Below are 15,213 nucleotides of genomic sequence, written 5' to 3' on the forward strand. Positions count from 1 at the left end.
TCTGCATCCAAGACAGTGTTAAAGACACTAACCATTGTTGTTCCAGACTCTATGACTGCATCAGATAGGCTTGTTGTTTTCTGGTTACAGATATTCCCAAAAGGCTTGTACACTGAATGAAAGAGCAAATATCCCTATTTTTCTTAGTGTCTACAAACATGTTGTTGTTGATACCTAAGAGGAAGCTTTCTGTAGAGAACAATTCTTTCATTACTGGTAGAGGTATAGAGGATGGTTACTGTTGCCAGATTTTGGTCATATAGGAAGGTTGGTTGCAATCTTTAGATGGTCAAAGATGAAAGAACAATATTCGTGGATCTCTTTGTGTGACTCTCTCTCTCTCCTCTGTCCTTTCTCTTTTGTCTAATGTTAGGGTATGAAACTAGGGTCAATTATGTGGGGAAAAGAAAAGAAAGTTAGAATATTGTATCTCCTTTTAAAATATGAAAGTGATATAAGTCATGGGGCCATGTACATGGGTCTGATGCCCAGTGTATAATGTTAGGGCCCACAGATTTTTACTCAGAGTAACTCTGACCTGCTCTCCTGCCATTTTTCCCTGGGGGAAGGACCATAGGGCATTCAACCTTAATGCAATCAGACATGCCTCTCAGAGACGGTTTGACAGCTTCTAGACTAATCTCTGTGCAGTACTTAGTCTTACAACTCTCATGGGCGACAGCTTCAAGTTCCAATTTTATGATGTGTCTAGCCTGGGATGACTGTTTAGTTTCCAATGTGGCGAGAACGTATATTACCATGTTGGAAGCACAGACTATGGCAATCTATAAATGATTCATGGCATGAGACTGATTGCCGAATTTAGGGGGAGGGGAACGATCTTACTTAAGCATTTTATGGAAATTAAGTCTCTCTCCCTGAGACAAGGGTGATGAAGCAGCATCCACGTCTGACTCTTCTTCAGTAACCTGCTTGTTATCTCCAAAGTCCAGCCGATGGTAATGAACTGAAACAAATGCGCTTCAAAGAGATGAATCAATTTGAGATTTAACAAATCGGTTCAATTTCTGAAATGCTCAAGGACTGAAGGAAATCAATAATAGGTGTCCCAGTAGGGGCCCCAAAAGGGAGGGCAACAAGGTCGAAAGCCAGGGGGAGGTTGAAAACCAGTTTTGGTAGTCTTCCTTCCCCCTAGGCCATTGTAAATACTTGTGTATGGGTGTAACTCAGCTATCTATAGTTCTAAGTATCTACTCTGGTTCTTCTTTAGGTCTTAAACTTCCTTCTTCTTAGTTGATGGTAAATTCCTGTGTAAGACAGTGACCTAGCTTTTATTTAAAGTGATAGTGTAATGCCAGAAGCAATTCTGAATATCACTGAATAGGCAACACTCTTCCTGAATTCCAAGCCCATGGTCAGCTCTAGGACTTTCTAGGATGCTATATCCTGTCCTATGCTAAGACTACTACTTCTAAGACATCCTTTGCCTCCAAATTTTTATCTATAGAATATGTTGCTCTGACAAAGCTATGGAAATATTCCTATGCTTATCATTAACAAAATGTGCAGTATGCAGCTGTTGAACTAAGGCCGTGGTAGACACCTTTTTAAAGTTTGCATTCCCAGATTTTTAAACTAAGGATCATTTCCTAACTCTAATAGGAAGCAAAACATAAGCAGGTCTCTAACAAAATTATAACAGCAGATTCCTTATCTAAATTAGGATCTACACAATTAGTTAATTGACAAGAATTACAATTAATATAAAAAGACTTGCCAAGATTGGCGATCTTAATTCTTAAAGTTATCTAACAATAAGCATATAGGTAAGGTACACAAACTTTCATAGCTATAAGGAGCTGGCCTGAATGGCAAATAACAGTGTCTCTGATGAAAGCATCTTGTACATTCTCTGTAACAGTCTTTTTGCCTCACGAGTCAGCTTTTTTAGTTGTTTTTATTTTAAATTGGCACCAGGTTGGTACTCCTTACTGCAGCCCATTGTGGAGATACAAAGTTTCTTTATCTGTTTGTAAGTGGCTGCTCTCTGATTTCTCCTCTTTTGTGCACTTAACACAGCTTTCTGGTCACCACTGTCAGGGCACTCACAGGTCACATTTGAAGCTAGCATGCTCTTGTAGCATTCCCCATATTAAGTATCTGAACAGGATCATGGCAAGTGACAATAAGTGGATCTTTTTATCTGCCCTAGACACTATTATATCCAGTTTTTTGTTTGTTTGTTTGTTTTAAATAAAAATGTGATTTAAATAATGTGCACTGGGATATAATATAATTCCCCCTTCTTTGTTTTTAAAGAAGGTATAGTTTTTAAAGTTTTACAATACCTTGTTTTTGAGAACTATAAAATATCTCAGTAACATGTATAACATTGAATTGTTGACAAAACATCTCTTTGAAAATTAAAATTAAAATTAAATTTTGAAGCAAATAAATTTTTCTTTCTTAGATTTTCTGTAACTAAAATTTTAAATATTAAAAATTTATTGTCTCTGAATCTTATGGAGCAAGAACTACTCCCCAGAACTTTAAACGTTTCTTTAGAGGCATTAGCTAATAAAATACTTTTCACTTAGGAAACAATATATACTGAAAGATTTAAAATTTTTGCTTCTTGTATTGAAGCAGACAATAAAAATTTCTTACATATTGTAAAGCTATGTTAGAACTACAGGCAAAATTGTCTAGTGATCACCAGTTCACTGAAAGCAAAACTCTTTGAATTTAAGCATTATTTTAAACATCTGAATAGATCTGTAACAAAGCTAAAAACAAATTTTCTTGAACACAGGGAAAAACTTTCTTAGGCACTGTTTGCAAAATAAAAGAAGGCCACAAGCTTCTCTGGGGCTGTCTTGAGCCCTGCATTAACTTAAATGTAAAATATTTTTTAATCTGAGCATCTTGGCCCTCCTGCAATAAGGACTGGTTTTAGAGGAACAATTTAACTGTCTATGCCTCTAATTTTTGATACTCTTTCTTAAGGATGATTACTCTTATAATTATCTTTATTACTTACAGGTGAATTAAAGATCTTACATTTGAAATTAAACTGCAAGCTGCAGTCAATGGAACACTGGCAATTTTAACCATAATTTTTAAGTTTCCATTGCAATATTAGAATATATGTATAACTTTTGGAAAGCAAGGCCTAATGTTAAAGAATTTATTTTCTTTAAAATCAATACTAGAAACATCATTATCATGGTACGAAGTTTGGCTGCCAATTCATGAATGCATGACAGTGCAAATTTTAATGTTCCATTAAAGAGACATTGTTTTAAAATCTTATCTCTATAAGTCTACTTTTTAAGATAAGAATTACATAAAATATTATCTCAATTTAGTAGTATCTTTAGAGGACTAGTTTTCTGGGCTGGTTTATGTCAGGTGCTTTTGTTTGAAAGTGACTCTAGCCCTGAGTTACTATTTTTAAGCTAACTTTGTAACCAGTGTTACACCTTTTTAATCATACCCAAATAACTTATAAGCCAATTCTTTATGACCAAGTTATGCAGATTATATTTATATCTTTAAGACCACAATCAAAAAACAAATGAAGTGGCTACATGAATCTTATAAATTTAGATCAATCAAAGAATTTTACTTTTTATAGCTATACTTATGAGATTAAAAACACACTTTTTCATTTGCTAAACACAATAATCACAAAATCGCAGCGATTTTTTTAAGGAAAAAGCAACTATCAGCTTATTTGCCTTAGAACTAAGAGGTTGCAGATTCCTTTTCTTTAAAAACAGTTTTTCAGCAGGACCTCTCCTACTGTGCTTGATTTTTGACTAAAGTGAGGGGCCTCTCTCAGCCTCCATTGTGCAAACTGAGAGTGAATCAGCAGGTAATGTTTTAACCATTTATTTTTTTTTTCTTTTCTTTTCAACATGAAACATAAAACAGTCAGTCATTCAGACAATGAAACAATCATTCAGACACCGAAACAAAAAACATACATGAATTGACGTGATTGGTGCACCAAACATAGACAATATAAAGAGGATAGAGAATTTCTCCTGTAGGAGCCAGAGAGAATAAAACAGGGTGTCCCCCGATTTCTCTCTGTCCCTGGGAGAGTTCTAAAATCCATTTTCCTCTATCCCTTTCTTTCCTATCCTGCTTGTATGAGGCAGCTTGTCAAACCAAGATTAAAATCCAAAATTTTCTAACAGCTTCTGGCAAGCATCCAAAACTTTTAATTTATTTAATCTGAGGGCAAATTTTTGAGAAAACACACAATCTCTATACACTAAATGTCTCAAATAGCCTAGAAGTTTACCATGCTGAATCTTTTTTTTTTTTTTGAAGCCATCATCAGTCCATACTTAGTCAAATAATTTATAGTCATCTGCAAAAATGCTCTTTTTTCTGCAACCAACAAAAACACCATTGACAAAATGAATTATATATGTTTTAGGAAATGATTTCTTAACTTCCAATAAAACCTAATCTATGAATTTTTTGACACAATGTAGGATTGGGGAGTTGTAAATAAGGTAACAGTAAGAATTGAGCTATAGTTTGACCTTTACGAAGTCTCTTTTAAAACCCATTTTTATTTACTCTAAACGTGTTATTTCAAATCTCTAGCAAGTGCCTCGAAGTATGCCTGGGCCCAACACACAACTTTTTACCCCAGAGAGTTCTGTCAAGGTAAGCTGAACTGACTCGAAGGGAAGCTGCTTAGCATCTGAAAGCAGGGTAAAATTTTCAAATTAGGCTATGCCCTCATAAAAGGGCGGGGAAGCAGAAAAGCACATTCAACAATCTTGAAATTTTGATGCATTATCTCTTTGTGTCTTATCCAACAAGGCTAAAGCAGAAGCATTTAATATAGACCACAGTAAATCAGTGGAAGAGGGGGGGCCCCCGCAGGGAGAGTGGGCTGAAACAGGGTAATAACTGGGGATTAGGCTCTATGGATGCTTTGTGATTGTTAGGGATGGTTTTAAGAAGCTGAACCTTAAAGGTCAGGCCATTGTCATAGTTATCTTGATACAATCTTGGGCCCCAGGTGAGAGGGCAAGAAATTTCCCAAGCCTCTAAGTTTTTCCCCTTAGCAGTAAAGTTTATGACCAGTGGATTACACCATCCCTTAGTGGGCTGTAAAGGCCAGGCTGCAGGCCAATGTGTTGAGGAAATTACTGTCACATCTGCCCCAGTATCCAGGAGCCCTTGAAACTGTTTGCCCTCTAGAAACAAAGTCAGCATGGGCCGTGAATCAGTTATTTTCTGTGCCCAGTAGTCTTCCGAAGGATCCAGGGGAGGAAGGTCCTCGCTTCTCTTTCATATAAGGGAAATGGCCGAATAGTGGGAGTGGTAGGGCTTGGGCTATGTGCTCTCCATCCTTAAGGGTAAGTGGTCCCTGCATGGCGGTGACTAAGATTTTTATCTCCCCATGGTAGTCGGTGTCAACCATTGTAGGAGTCACCGTTAGGCCTTGTAAATGTCTGGACACTCGGCCGATAATGAGAAAAAACGCCTTTTGGGGAGGGGGCCCAAATTCACCTGTGTTAACTGCTGTTAATTTAGGCATATAATAATCAGGGGTGCCCAAGGCTGCATCTGCACCCAATGTGAGGAAACAGATGTCTCATTCTAACTCGGGCTAATGGGGCCTGGCACAAATCTTGGAGCTGGAGTTAGAGCAGCCTCAATGGCCAGGTTAATAGACTTAGAAACTTGTTGAGAAAACACATCTACCACATTACAAAGCTTGATCATACCATTTATATCTAAATTCTTGGTTTTACCTCTCAGGGCAGCCCTACATGCCGAATTGGCGTTTTCAAGAGCAAGTTGTTGGACTAACAGACCCTTACTTTCCTCAGGTCCCAAAATTCTCTCACCTGCTTCCTGTAATCTGGCAACGAACTGTGCATAGGACTCTTGGGTCCATTGTATAATCTTGGTTGGGGCGTAGTTAGCACCCCTGCAGCAGGGACAGCGCACCAAGCTCCCAGGGCCACTTGTGCCATCTGGGCGAGGATACCAGGGGAGAGCCCTAATTGTTTTATGTCTGCAGCAAAATTGCCTTTACTGCAGATTTTATCAGCATTCCAGGAGGCTCTCTTACTAGTAGAATTTTTTCTATTACTTGCAGCCAAATTTTCTCCTCTGTCTACAAACTCTGACTTCCAAGTTAAATATTGGCCTCTGGTGAGGACAGACTGAGCAACTTTATTCTATTCATTAGGTATCAAGTAGCCTTCTCCTGTTAAACCTTCTAATATAGATACTGTGAACGTGCATCGATAATCAATGACCACCGATTTCGCCTGTGGCTTAGTTTTGCTTTTGCGAGACAGCGATTGGGAGTTTTCTAAAAAAATCTTTAGTAAGGGCTAGCAGGCGATCACCTTCTCTGTCCTCTTCTGCCTGTTTAAGGAGATCTCTGATGACTTCCCAATTGCTAAAAAGGACTTAGGGACATCTCCTCCTTGTTTTATCAAAGCATTAATATCTTTGCCTACTTTATTCTAAGTTAAAGGGTGTATTTCAGAACCATTTAATACCAGCCATGGACATCTCTCGTCCACAAAACAAAAATATTTTATTAAATCCTTTTTTTTTAACTCTTATCCCTCTCTCCTTAAGAGACCCCTTTATCTCTTGACTAAAACTGTCTCTTTGGACAGAACATTCCCCATGGTTAATGGGACAACAACTGAATGCCTAGGCTTAACTCTCGATGTCCACGACACTCAAGGGAAGTGCCGGGGAACTGTCTCACTGTCTGTGCGGTACCTCTTTAATCCGTTGTCCGGAGGGTGGTCGTACCTGGTGCCCCATATCTGGTGCCACTTGACCCATCCAGCAGGTCCAGTTATTCGAGGGTCTCGAGGGGACCTTCTCCTAAGAACCAAATGGGAGGTAGAGATGAGGGTCTTGTGTGAATAAAGACATGGAAACGTTCTGAATTGCATCAGGAACCCAATGTATTAGCCAGGCCCGAGGTTTAAATGCACAAGCAAAAGGGGAAGTGCCTTTCAGCAAGAGGAATGGGGCAGAGGAAATGCACCTCAGCAGAAGGGATGGGGCAGCAGAAAAAGAGGAAGTACTTCTCAGCAGGAGGGATGGGGCAGCGGAAATTTTTCTTTTGGCAACTACATGGGAAAGTAGGAACTTGGTGGTATCAGGGTACATCTAGAGGTGAGGACATCTGGCGCTGACTTAGGGCTGGAACAATCTGTGGTTTTTCTCGGAGCAGTGCGTCAGTGGTCCGCTTTTGACCCCCTTTTCTTCTCCGGGGGGAGAGGCCCAATTCAGAGATTAGGACAATTGTGTTGTCTTAATAGCTCACAACAAATCACAGCTGATTCTTCAGCCCCAGCTAACCAGAACTACAGAATCTTCACAATCAAAACAGCAATGGCCCTGAAAAAAGTCTTTAATTTTCCCTCTGAAATTTCACAAGCCAGACCTCCATCTTTTGCACTGTTCCCAACATTATCTTCCAAGATGCTACACAACATCTGACAGAGCTCTCTCTTAACAACAAATGTTTCTTCAAGCCCAAAGTTCGAAAGTCCTTCCACAGTCCTCCCCAAAATAAGGTCAGGTTGTCACAAGAATACCCCACTATGCTGGTACCAATTTGTCTTAGTCAGGGTTTCTATTCCTGCACAAACATCATGACCAAGAAGCAAGTTGGGGAGGAAAGGGTTTATTCAGCTTACAATTCCATACTGCTTTTTATTGTGGGAAGCCAACTCCAAGATGTTGCTGGTTTTCAGTTGCCATTGTCATAAACAACACCACCGCGCAGGTGTCAATTCAAATTTGGCTCTAACCCCTCCCGAGCTGGTGCATGCAAATTGGGTGCCGGCAGACTGACCAATCCCAGGGGGCCACAGAGCCTTCTCCTGTGCTGGGGTGCACATAAGCAGGGCTGCCTGGGCGCCCAGGGTCCCTGTAGAAGCATCGAGGTGTTCCTGCAATAAAGGCTGTTGGGAAGAATCCAACTGTGTCGTGTAGTTCTTGCTGGTCAAGAGCAGATGCAACAGCTTATCACCAAGGAAGTCAGGACTGGAACTCAAACAGGTCAGTAAGCAGGAGCTGATGCAGAGGCCATGGAAAGAGGTTATTTACTGGCTTGCTTCCCCTGGTTTGCTCAGCCTGCTCTCTTATAAAACCAAGATTACCAGCCCAGAGATGGTCCCACCCACAAGGGGACCTCCCCCTTGATCACTAACTGAGAAAATGCCTTACAGTTGGATCTCATGGAGGCATTTCCTCACCTGAAGCTCCTTTTTCTGTGATAACTCCAACTGTGTCAAGTTGACACAAAACTAGCCAGTATACTGGGTATAGTAGTCTGGGCTGGCATTTGTGTTATCTTAGTGTCTGTATAACATTTGTCCAGGATCTTCTTGCTTTCATAGTCTCTAGTGAGAAATCTGGTATAATTGTGATAGGCCTGCCTTTCTATGTTACTTGAACTTTTTCCCTTACTGCTTTTAATATTCTGTCTTTATTTAGTGCATTTGTTGTTCTGATTATTATGTGTCGGGAGGAATTTCTTTTCTGGTCCAGTGTATTTGGAGTTCTGTAGGCTTCTTGTATGTTCATTGGCATCTCTTTCTTTAGGTAAGTTTTCTTCTATAATTTTGTTGAGGATTATAGAAGATTGTAGAAGATTATTGCTGGCCCTTTAAGTTGAAAATCTTTATTCTCATTTACTCCTATTATCCGTAGGTTTGGTCTTCTCATTGTTTCCTTGATTTCCTGGATATTTTGAGTTAGGATCTTTTTGCATTTTGCACTTTCTTTGATTGTTGTGTCCATGATTTCTATGGAGTCTTCTGCACCTGAGATCTTCTCTTCCATCTCTTGTATCCTGTTTCTGATACTTGCATCTATGGTTCCTGATTTCTTTCCTAGGACTTCTATCTCCAGAGTTGTCTCCCTTTGTGACTTTTTCTTTATTGTTTATACTTCCACCTTTAGATCCTGGATGGTTTTGTTCAATTCCATCACTTGTTTTGTAGTATTTTCCTGTAACTCTTTAAGGCCTTTTTGTGTTTCCTCTTTAAGGGCTTCTAGCTGTTTAACTGTGTTTTCCTGTATTTCCTTCTTAAAGTCCTCCTTTATCATCATAAGAAATGACTTTAGATCCATGTTTTGCTTTTCTGGTGTGACCATATATCCAGAACTTGCTATGCACAACCACTCTGGAAATCAGTCTGGCTGGCAGTTCCTCAGAAAATTGGACATATTACTACCGGAAGATCCAGCAATTCTTCTCCTGGGCATATATCCAGAAGATGTTCCAACTGGTAATAAGAACACATTCTCCACTATGTTCATACCAGCCTTATTTATAATAGCCAGAAGCTGGAAAGAACCCAGATGTCCCTCAAAAGAGGAATGGATACAGAAAACATGATACATTTACACAATGGAGAACTACTCAACTATTAAAAACAATGAATTTATGAAATTCCTAGGCAAATGGATGGATCTGGAGGATATCATCATGAGTGAGGTAACCTAATCACAAGAGAACTCACATGATATGCACTCACTGATAAGTGGATATTAGCCTAGAAACATAGAATACCAAAGATACAATTTGCAAAACACATGTAAATCAAGAAGAAGGAAGACCAAAGTGTGGACACTTCACCCCTTCTTAGAATTGGGGACTAAACACCCATTGAAGGAGGTGCAAAGACAAAGATTAGAGCTGTGATGAAAGGATCGTCCACCCAGTGAATGCCCCACCCGAGTGTCCATCCCATAATCAGCCACCAAACACAGTTACTGTTGCATACGCCAACAAGATTTTTCTGAAAGGACCCTGATATAACTGTCTCTTGTGAGGTTATGCCAGTGCCTGGCAAATACAGAAGTGGATGCTCACAGTCAGCTATTGGATGCAACACAGGGCCCTCAATGGAGGAGCTAGAGAAAGTACCCAAGGAACTAAAGGGGTCTGCAACCCTATCGGTGGAACAACTCTATGAACTAACCAGTACCCCCAGAACTCTTGTCTCTAGCTGCATATGTAGTAGAAGGTGCCCTAATGGCCATCATTGGGAAGAGAGGCCCCTTGGTCTTGTAAACTTTATATGCCCCAGTACAGGGGAACACCAGGGCCAAGAAGTGGGAGTGAGAGGGTAGGCGGAGCTGGGGGTAGAGGGGAGAGTATAGGGGACTTTCTGGATATCATTTGAAATGTAATGAAGAAAATACCTAATAAAAAACTGGATAAAGAAAAATATCTACTGTTATGATAATTAAGTAATTAATGTTAGTAATAATTAAGAAATTCTTCTTGGAAGTCAGTCATCTTACAAATGATAAAATCCTTTAGTGCATTAGCAGCAAACGCTATGACCATGCTTACTGAAATATGTGGATAAGCCTAACATTATCTGCTGTACATGTATTGCATCTTATGCTTAGAATAACTAACAAGAAAATAGAATTTTTTTAATGTTGATAGACTTTATACAGGTAGGTAGTTCTCACACACTCAGTGAACTTGAGAATGTGACATTTAAGATATTTTAATAAAAGAGCTTTTTGTGATAGAAAAATCAAGTAAGGCAGCACTCTCTATCTGATCTAAAGAAAATTATGGTCAAAAGTCAATTTTCCTCTTGAGTTTGCTACAAATGTGTGAGAATTGCCCACTAGGCTATAAAGTACACTTTTTCTTGACTGATGAAAGTATACAGTACAAACTGTGGAAAAGCAAGATACTGAATAGGCAATTACCCCATATTTCCTAGAAAAGATAGGAGATTCCTAAAAATGTCTGCTTCACAGTCAGAAGTTCTGGGCATGGCTGCCAAAATGCACTGACAGAGATAAACTTGGGTGACTATCCCAGGAGTTGTTATGTCTCTCTCCTTTTATATAAAACAGAAGCTACTTGTTCTAAACATCCTTCTTACTCAGGTGAAAATTTTCCCTCACAGGTATTTGATGGGTTTGAAAAGTACATTAATGATAGAGATTCCTAAATCCAGAGTTAACATTAATCAGCACTGGGTGACACTGTGCCTCGCGGAGGCAAATCAACTAAACATGAACAAAGGAGGTCCTAAGAAGCCAACAGGAAATATGTCCTCATATGCATTCTTTGTGTAAATCTGCCGGGAGGAACACAAAAAGATGCACCCGGATGCCTCTGTCAACTTCTCAGAGTTCTCCAAGATGTGCTCAGAGAGGTGGAAGACCATGTCTGAAAAAGAAAGGGGGAAAATTGAAGATATGGCAAAGGCTGACGAGGCTCTTTATGAAAGAGAAATGAAAACCTACCCCCCCCCCCAAAAGGGGACACCAAAAAGAAGTTCAAGGATACCAATGCACCCAAGAGGCCTCCTTCAGCCTTCTTCTTGTCCTGTTATGAGTACCACCCAAAATTTAAAGGCGAGCATCCTGGTTTATGCATTGGTGATGTTGCAAAGAAACTAGGAGAGATATGGAACAACACTACAACAGATGACAAGCAGTCCTATAAGAAGGCTGCTAAGCTGAAGGAGAAGTACAAGAAGGATATTGCTGCCTACAGAGCTAAAGGAAAAGCTGATGCAGAGAAAAAGGGAATGGTCAAGGCTGAAAAGAGCAAGAAAAAGAAGGAAGAGGAAGATGATGAGGATAAAGAGGATGAGGAAGAGGAGGAGGAAGAGGAAGACGATGACGAAGAAGGTGATGATGAATAACTTGGTTCTTGCACAGTTTTTTTTTCCTTGTCTATAAAGCATTTAACCCCTCTGTACTCAACTCACTCCTTTTAAAGAAAGAAATTTGCAATGTAAGGGTGTGTAAGATTTGTTTTTAAACTGTGCAATGTCGTGTGTGTGTGTGTGTGTGTGTGTGTGTGTGTGTGTGTGTGTGTGTGTGTGTGTAGTTAACACACAAGAATGTGTCTTTAGATAGCCCTGTCCTGGTGGTATTTTCAATAGCCACTAAGCATGCCTGGTACAGTCTGGGGGTTGTAAATTGGCATGGAAATTTAAAGCAGGTCCTTATTGGTGCAAAGCACAAATTAGTTATATATGGGGACAGAATTTTTTTAATGGTTTTTGTTTTTTGTGTTTTGTTTTTTTTTTTCTTTTGGTTTTATCTTTGGGTTTTATTTTTTTCATCTTCAGTTGTCTCTGATGCAGCTTATATGAAGATAATTGTTGTTCTGTTAACTGAATACCATTCTGTAAATGCAGAAAAAAAATGCGGCTCTTTTGTTAACATTCTGAATGCTTCTAAGTAAATACAAAATTTTTATTAGAAAAAATGCAGTTTTAATTTTGCTCATTTTACATAATCCCTTTACAGAGCTTTGGACTAAATAAGATAGAATAGAAGTAATTTACTGAAAGCTGTAAATACAAATGATCTAGACATTGTAATAGTAATTCTTACTTTGACAATTCTCATAAGTTTAATTATTATGTAAAGTTTAAAGACATTAGAGATAATTTCCTTTTTTTAGGCTAAAAGCAGAAAGAGTTGGGATAATGTACACCAATGCTTATTGTACCAAACGTCTTGGAAGTTGTTTTCTATAATTACACTTTTTAGTTGCCACCAAACACTTTGCAATGTACTAATTTTGACTGGTTATACCTGCAATGCTTACTTTTTAGCCTTTTCACTTTTCAGTTAGTTTGCCTCCTATGAGGTAAACTATAGGGACAGCCTAAATTGTTTTTCATATTAAAGGTTTCTTGATTCATATAGTTAGGCAATTCATCCCAAGAGAAGATCAACCCTGCACTCTTTCTGTTTGTAGTCTGTGCTGAAGTCATAGAGCCTTTGGCTAGTAGAGAATGTATATAAAAATAATTCCAAACTTGTTTTGCACTTGAATAAAAGGCCTCAGCAGCAGAGTCCATGTGAAAAAATAGTTTCCAAATTCCCAAAGTCATTCTGAATCCCTTGGAATAATTAGTGTGACAGACTGAGTCATCAACAAATACAAAACATGCATAGTCACAAAAACATGAACCAAGCATATATGTACTGGACACTATTTGTTCTGCATCAAGCAGACCCATGAACTAATAGGATGGTCGCTTGGATTTTTATCTTCTGGTTCATGCAAATAAACAAATGTGTCTCTGCTTTTACCTATATCAGTAGTTGTTATTACAGAATCTCTGAAGAATTTCACCATGAAGGAGATGTTGTGATTGGTGCATTTTTCCCACTTCACACATTTCACACTAAGAAGGAAAAGCCACATTCAACTATCCCATACTACTATTTGGACAATAAAATACAGTAAGTTCAATTATTTATTTTTCAAGTTCAGCATTCTTATATCTTAAGTGGTAAAGTCATTAAAATTTACTAAACTTTTATATTTTATTTTGACAAATTGACTCAGAATATCTAAAATATTTTCATCAGTTTTATTTTCCTTTCAGATTATTTTCTTCACTCAGGGGGAAAGGGAATGGAAACTTCAACTGTGTTCATTTAAATTTCTTCTTTAATTGTTAACCATAAACTCTTATTTGTTATTGCTTTTATGCAATAGTGAGTGAAGATTTTTCATTGTTATGATTTCAAGGAAGAATGATTTTTTTCTAAGCTTGTCCTTTTTGTTCTTATCATTTTGGAAGTACTGATAGCACCTGTGGTATTAGATGATGTCACTAATGCTATAAATTCTGTGTGAATGTTGTAAAACATGAGTGAAGAGGGTATGTGTATTACATGCAGCTGATTTCAGAGTTAACGATATCACATTTACAAGTAGAGAATGCATCTATGCTACATAAATATTTCATCTATCTAATGTTTTTTGATAAGTGTCTGTTTGATAATTTAAATTATAATCTCAGACAGCTTACCTGTGTTTACCTGTTTACTCAATTGGCTTGCAGCATTTATTCTCATTTTTATATATGTGTCTACCAAGACTTTGTGACTATAGAGTTTCATCTTGGTGCTATTTCTTAGCTTTACTTAAATAATTCAGGTTAATGGATAGTGTCAGACAGGTATTGTTGAGGGGGACAAAAACATATTTCTTATATTTCTATATTTCTTAATAAAGTAAATAAGATGTTTTTATCCAAGACAGAATTCCTTTCCCAAGAATAGCTTCTTATGTATGTATGGAATAGGTAGTATGGCATGGAAATAGAACAAAATTTCATATCTATCTCTGTGAGCACAAGAAAAAATATATTAGAAATTGAGACGCAGAAAATGACAAAAGGAAATACAGGAAAGATTTTGAAATCTCTAAAATGGAATTTGTCAAAATAACAATTAAAAACATTAAATAAAGTGTAAAGGTGAATTATGCCCTATGAGATGATACTCTTTGCTTGGTAAAATCCTTTTAGGTATTTAGCAATCAAAACAAAGAAAGTGTAGGGGGAAAATATTTATATATAAATTAAAACTCAATCATTTTTGGTGGACACATAAATTTTGAATCATTTAAACATCAAATATGGGTATATAAACTTTGTTATTTGGAAAAAATATTTAATGGTATTTCTAAATTTTTAGGGAATCATATGTTGACTCAAAAGAAATCATGCTATTTTCTCATATGCTTAGTTGATGGGGCAACTTTAGTTTTTGGGTAGGCCCTTTTATATTTTGCCATAATTAATGCTCCTTATAAATCCACTTTTCTGGTGCTCTTTACTCTCAGCAGTTCAGTTACCAATGTGCATGATTATGCATTTCTCATATTTGGTGCAGCAGTAAGCACTTTACCGTAAAGGCTGTACTTCCACATATGTGCACAACTAGTCTGGTTTTACTCTTCATAGTTTGATAAAATTGATATATCATATGAATTCCATTCTAAGCAGTATTGTTTTTAATAGATTTTATTATGTTACTAGGGCTATGCACAATTGTGTGCAATTTTCATATTAAAAGACAAGCCGATTTTCTCAAACATTTCTCATGTATGTAATGTCATTCTGGATTCTTTCCACCCTGTCTTCTCTCACTAATATGAGCAGTAAATATGGCCCCATTCCTAACTATATTGTGATTCTGAAATGGCTTTATAATTGATCTCACTCTTCCTTTGAATTTAAGAAATTCAGTTTTTCAGTACAAAAACATTAACTGATTTTTAATGCAAACAATTCCTTCATAGCCTTATTTTTATTTGAGTTAACTACAAAAGTCCTTTTTTGGTACTTGTCCTGTTGTAACCTCTTGCCTTCATTCATCGAATTTGTACTTGTCCTTGACAGTAACGTCTTTTTTGTGAGCTCTCTTTTTCTC

The 15,213-nt window shown here is 37.8% G+C and overlaps 1 protein-coding gene and 1 pseudogene across 1 annotated transcript in view; both read left to right on the top strand.

The window, feature by feature from the left end:
- On the top strand, positions 10,989-11,793 carry Gm7605 (predicted gene 7605; annotated as a pseudogene).
- Vmn2r99 (vomeronasal 2, receptor 99) overlaps positions 13,016-15,213 on the top strand; it is a 32,456-nt gene continuing 30,258 nt past the window's right edge. The window contains exon 1 of the mRNA NM_001104551.2: positions 13,016-13,230. Coding sequence (NP_001098021.2) covers positions 13,016-13,230 — 215 coding nt within the window. The remainder of the gene's footprint in view (positions 13,231-15,213) is intronic.

Source organism: Mus musculus, chromosome 17 (genome assembly GCF_000001635.26).
Source record: "Mus musculus strain C57BL/6J chromosome 17, GRCm38.p6 C57BL/6J".
Taxonomy (NCBI): Eukaryota; Metazoa; Chordata; class Mammalia; order Rodentia; family Muridae; genus Mus; species Mus musculus.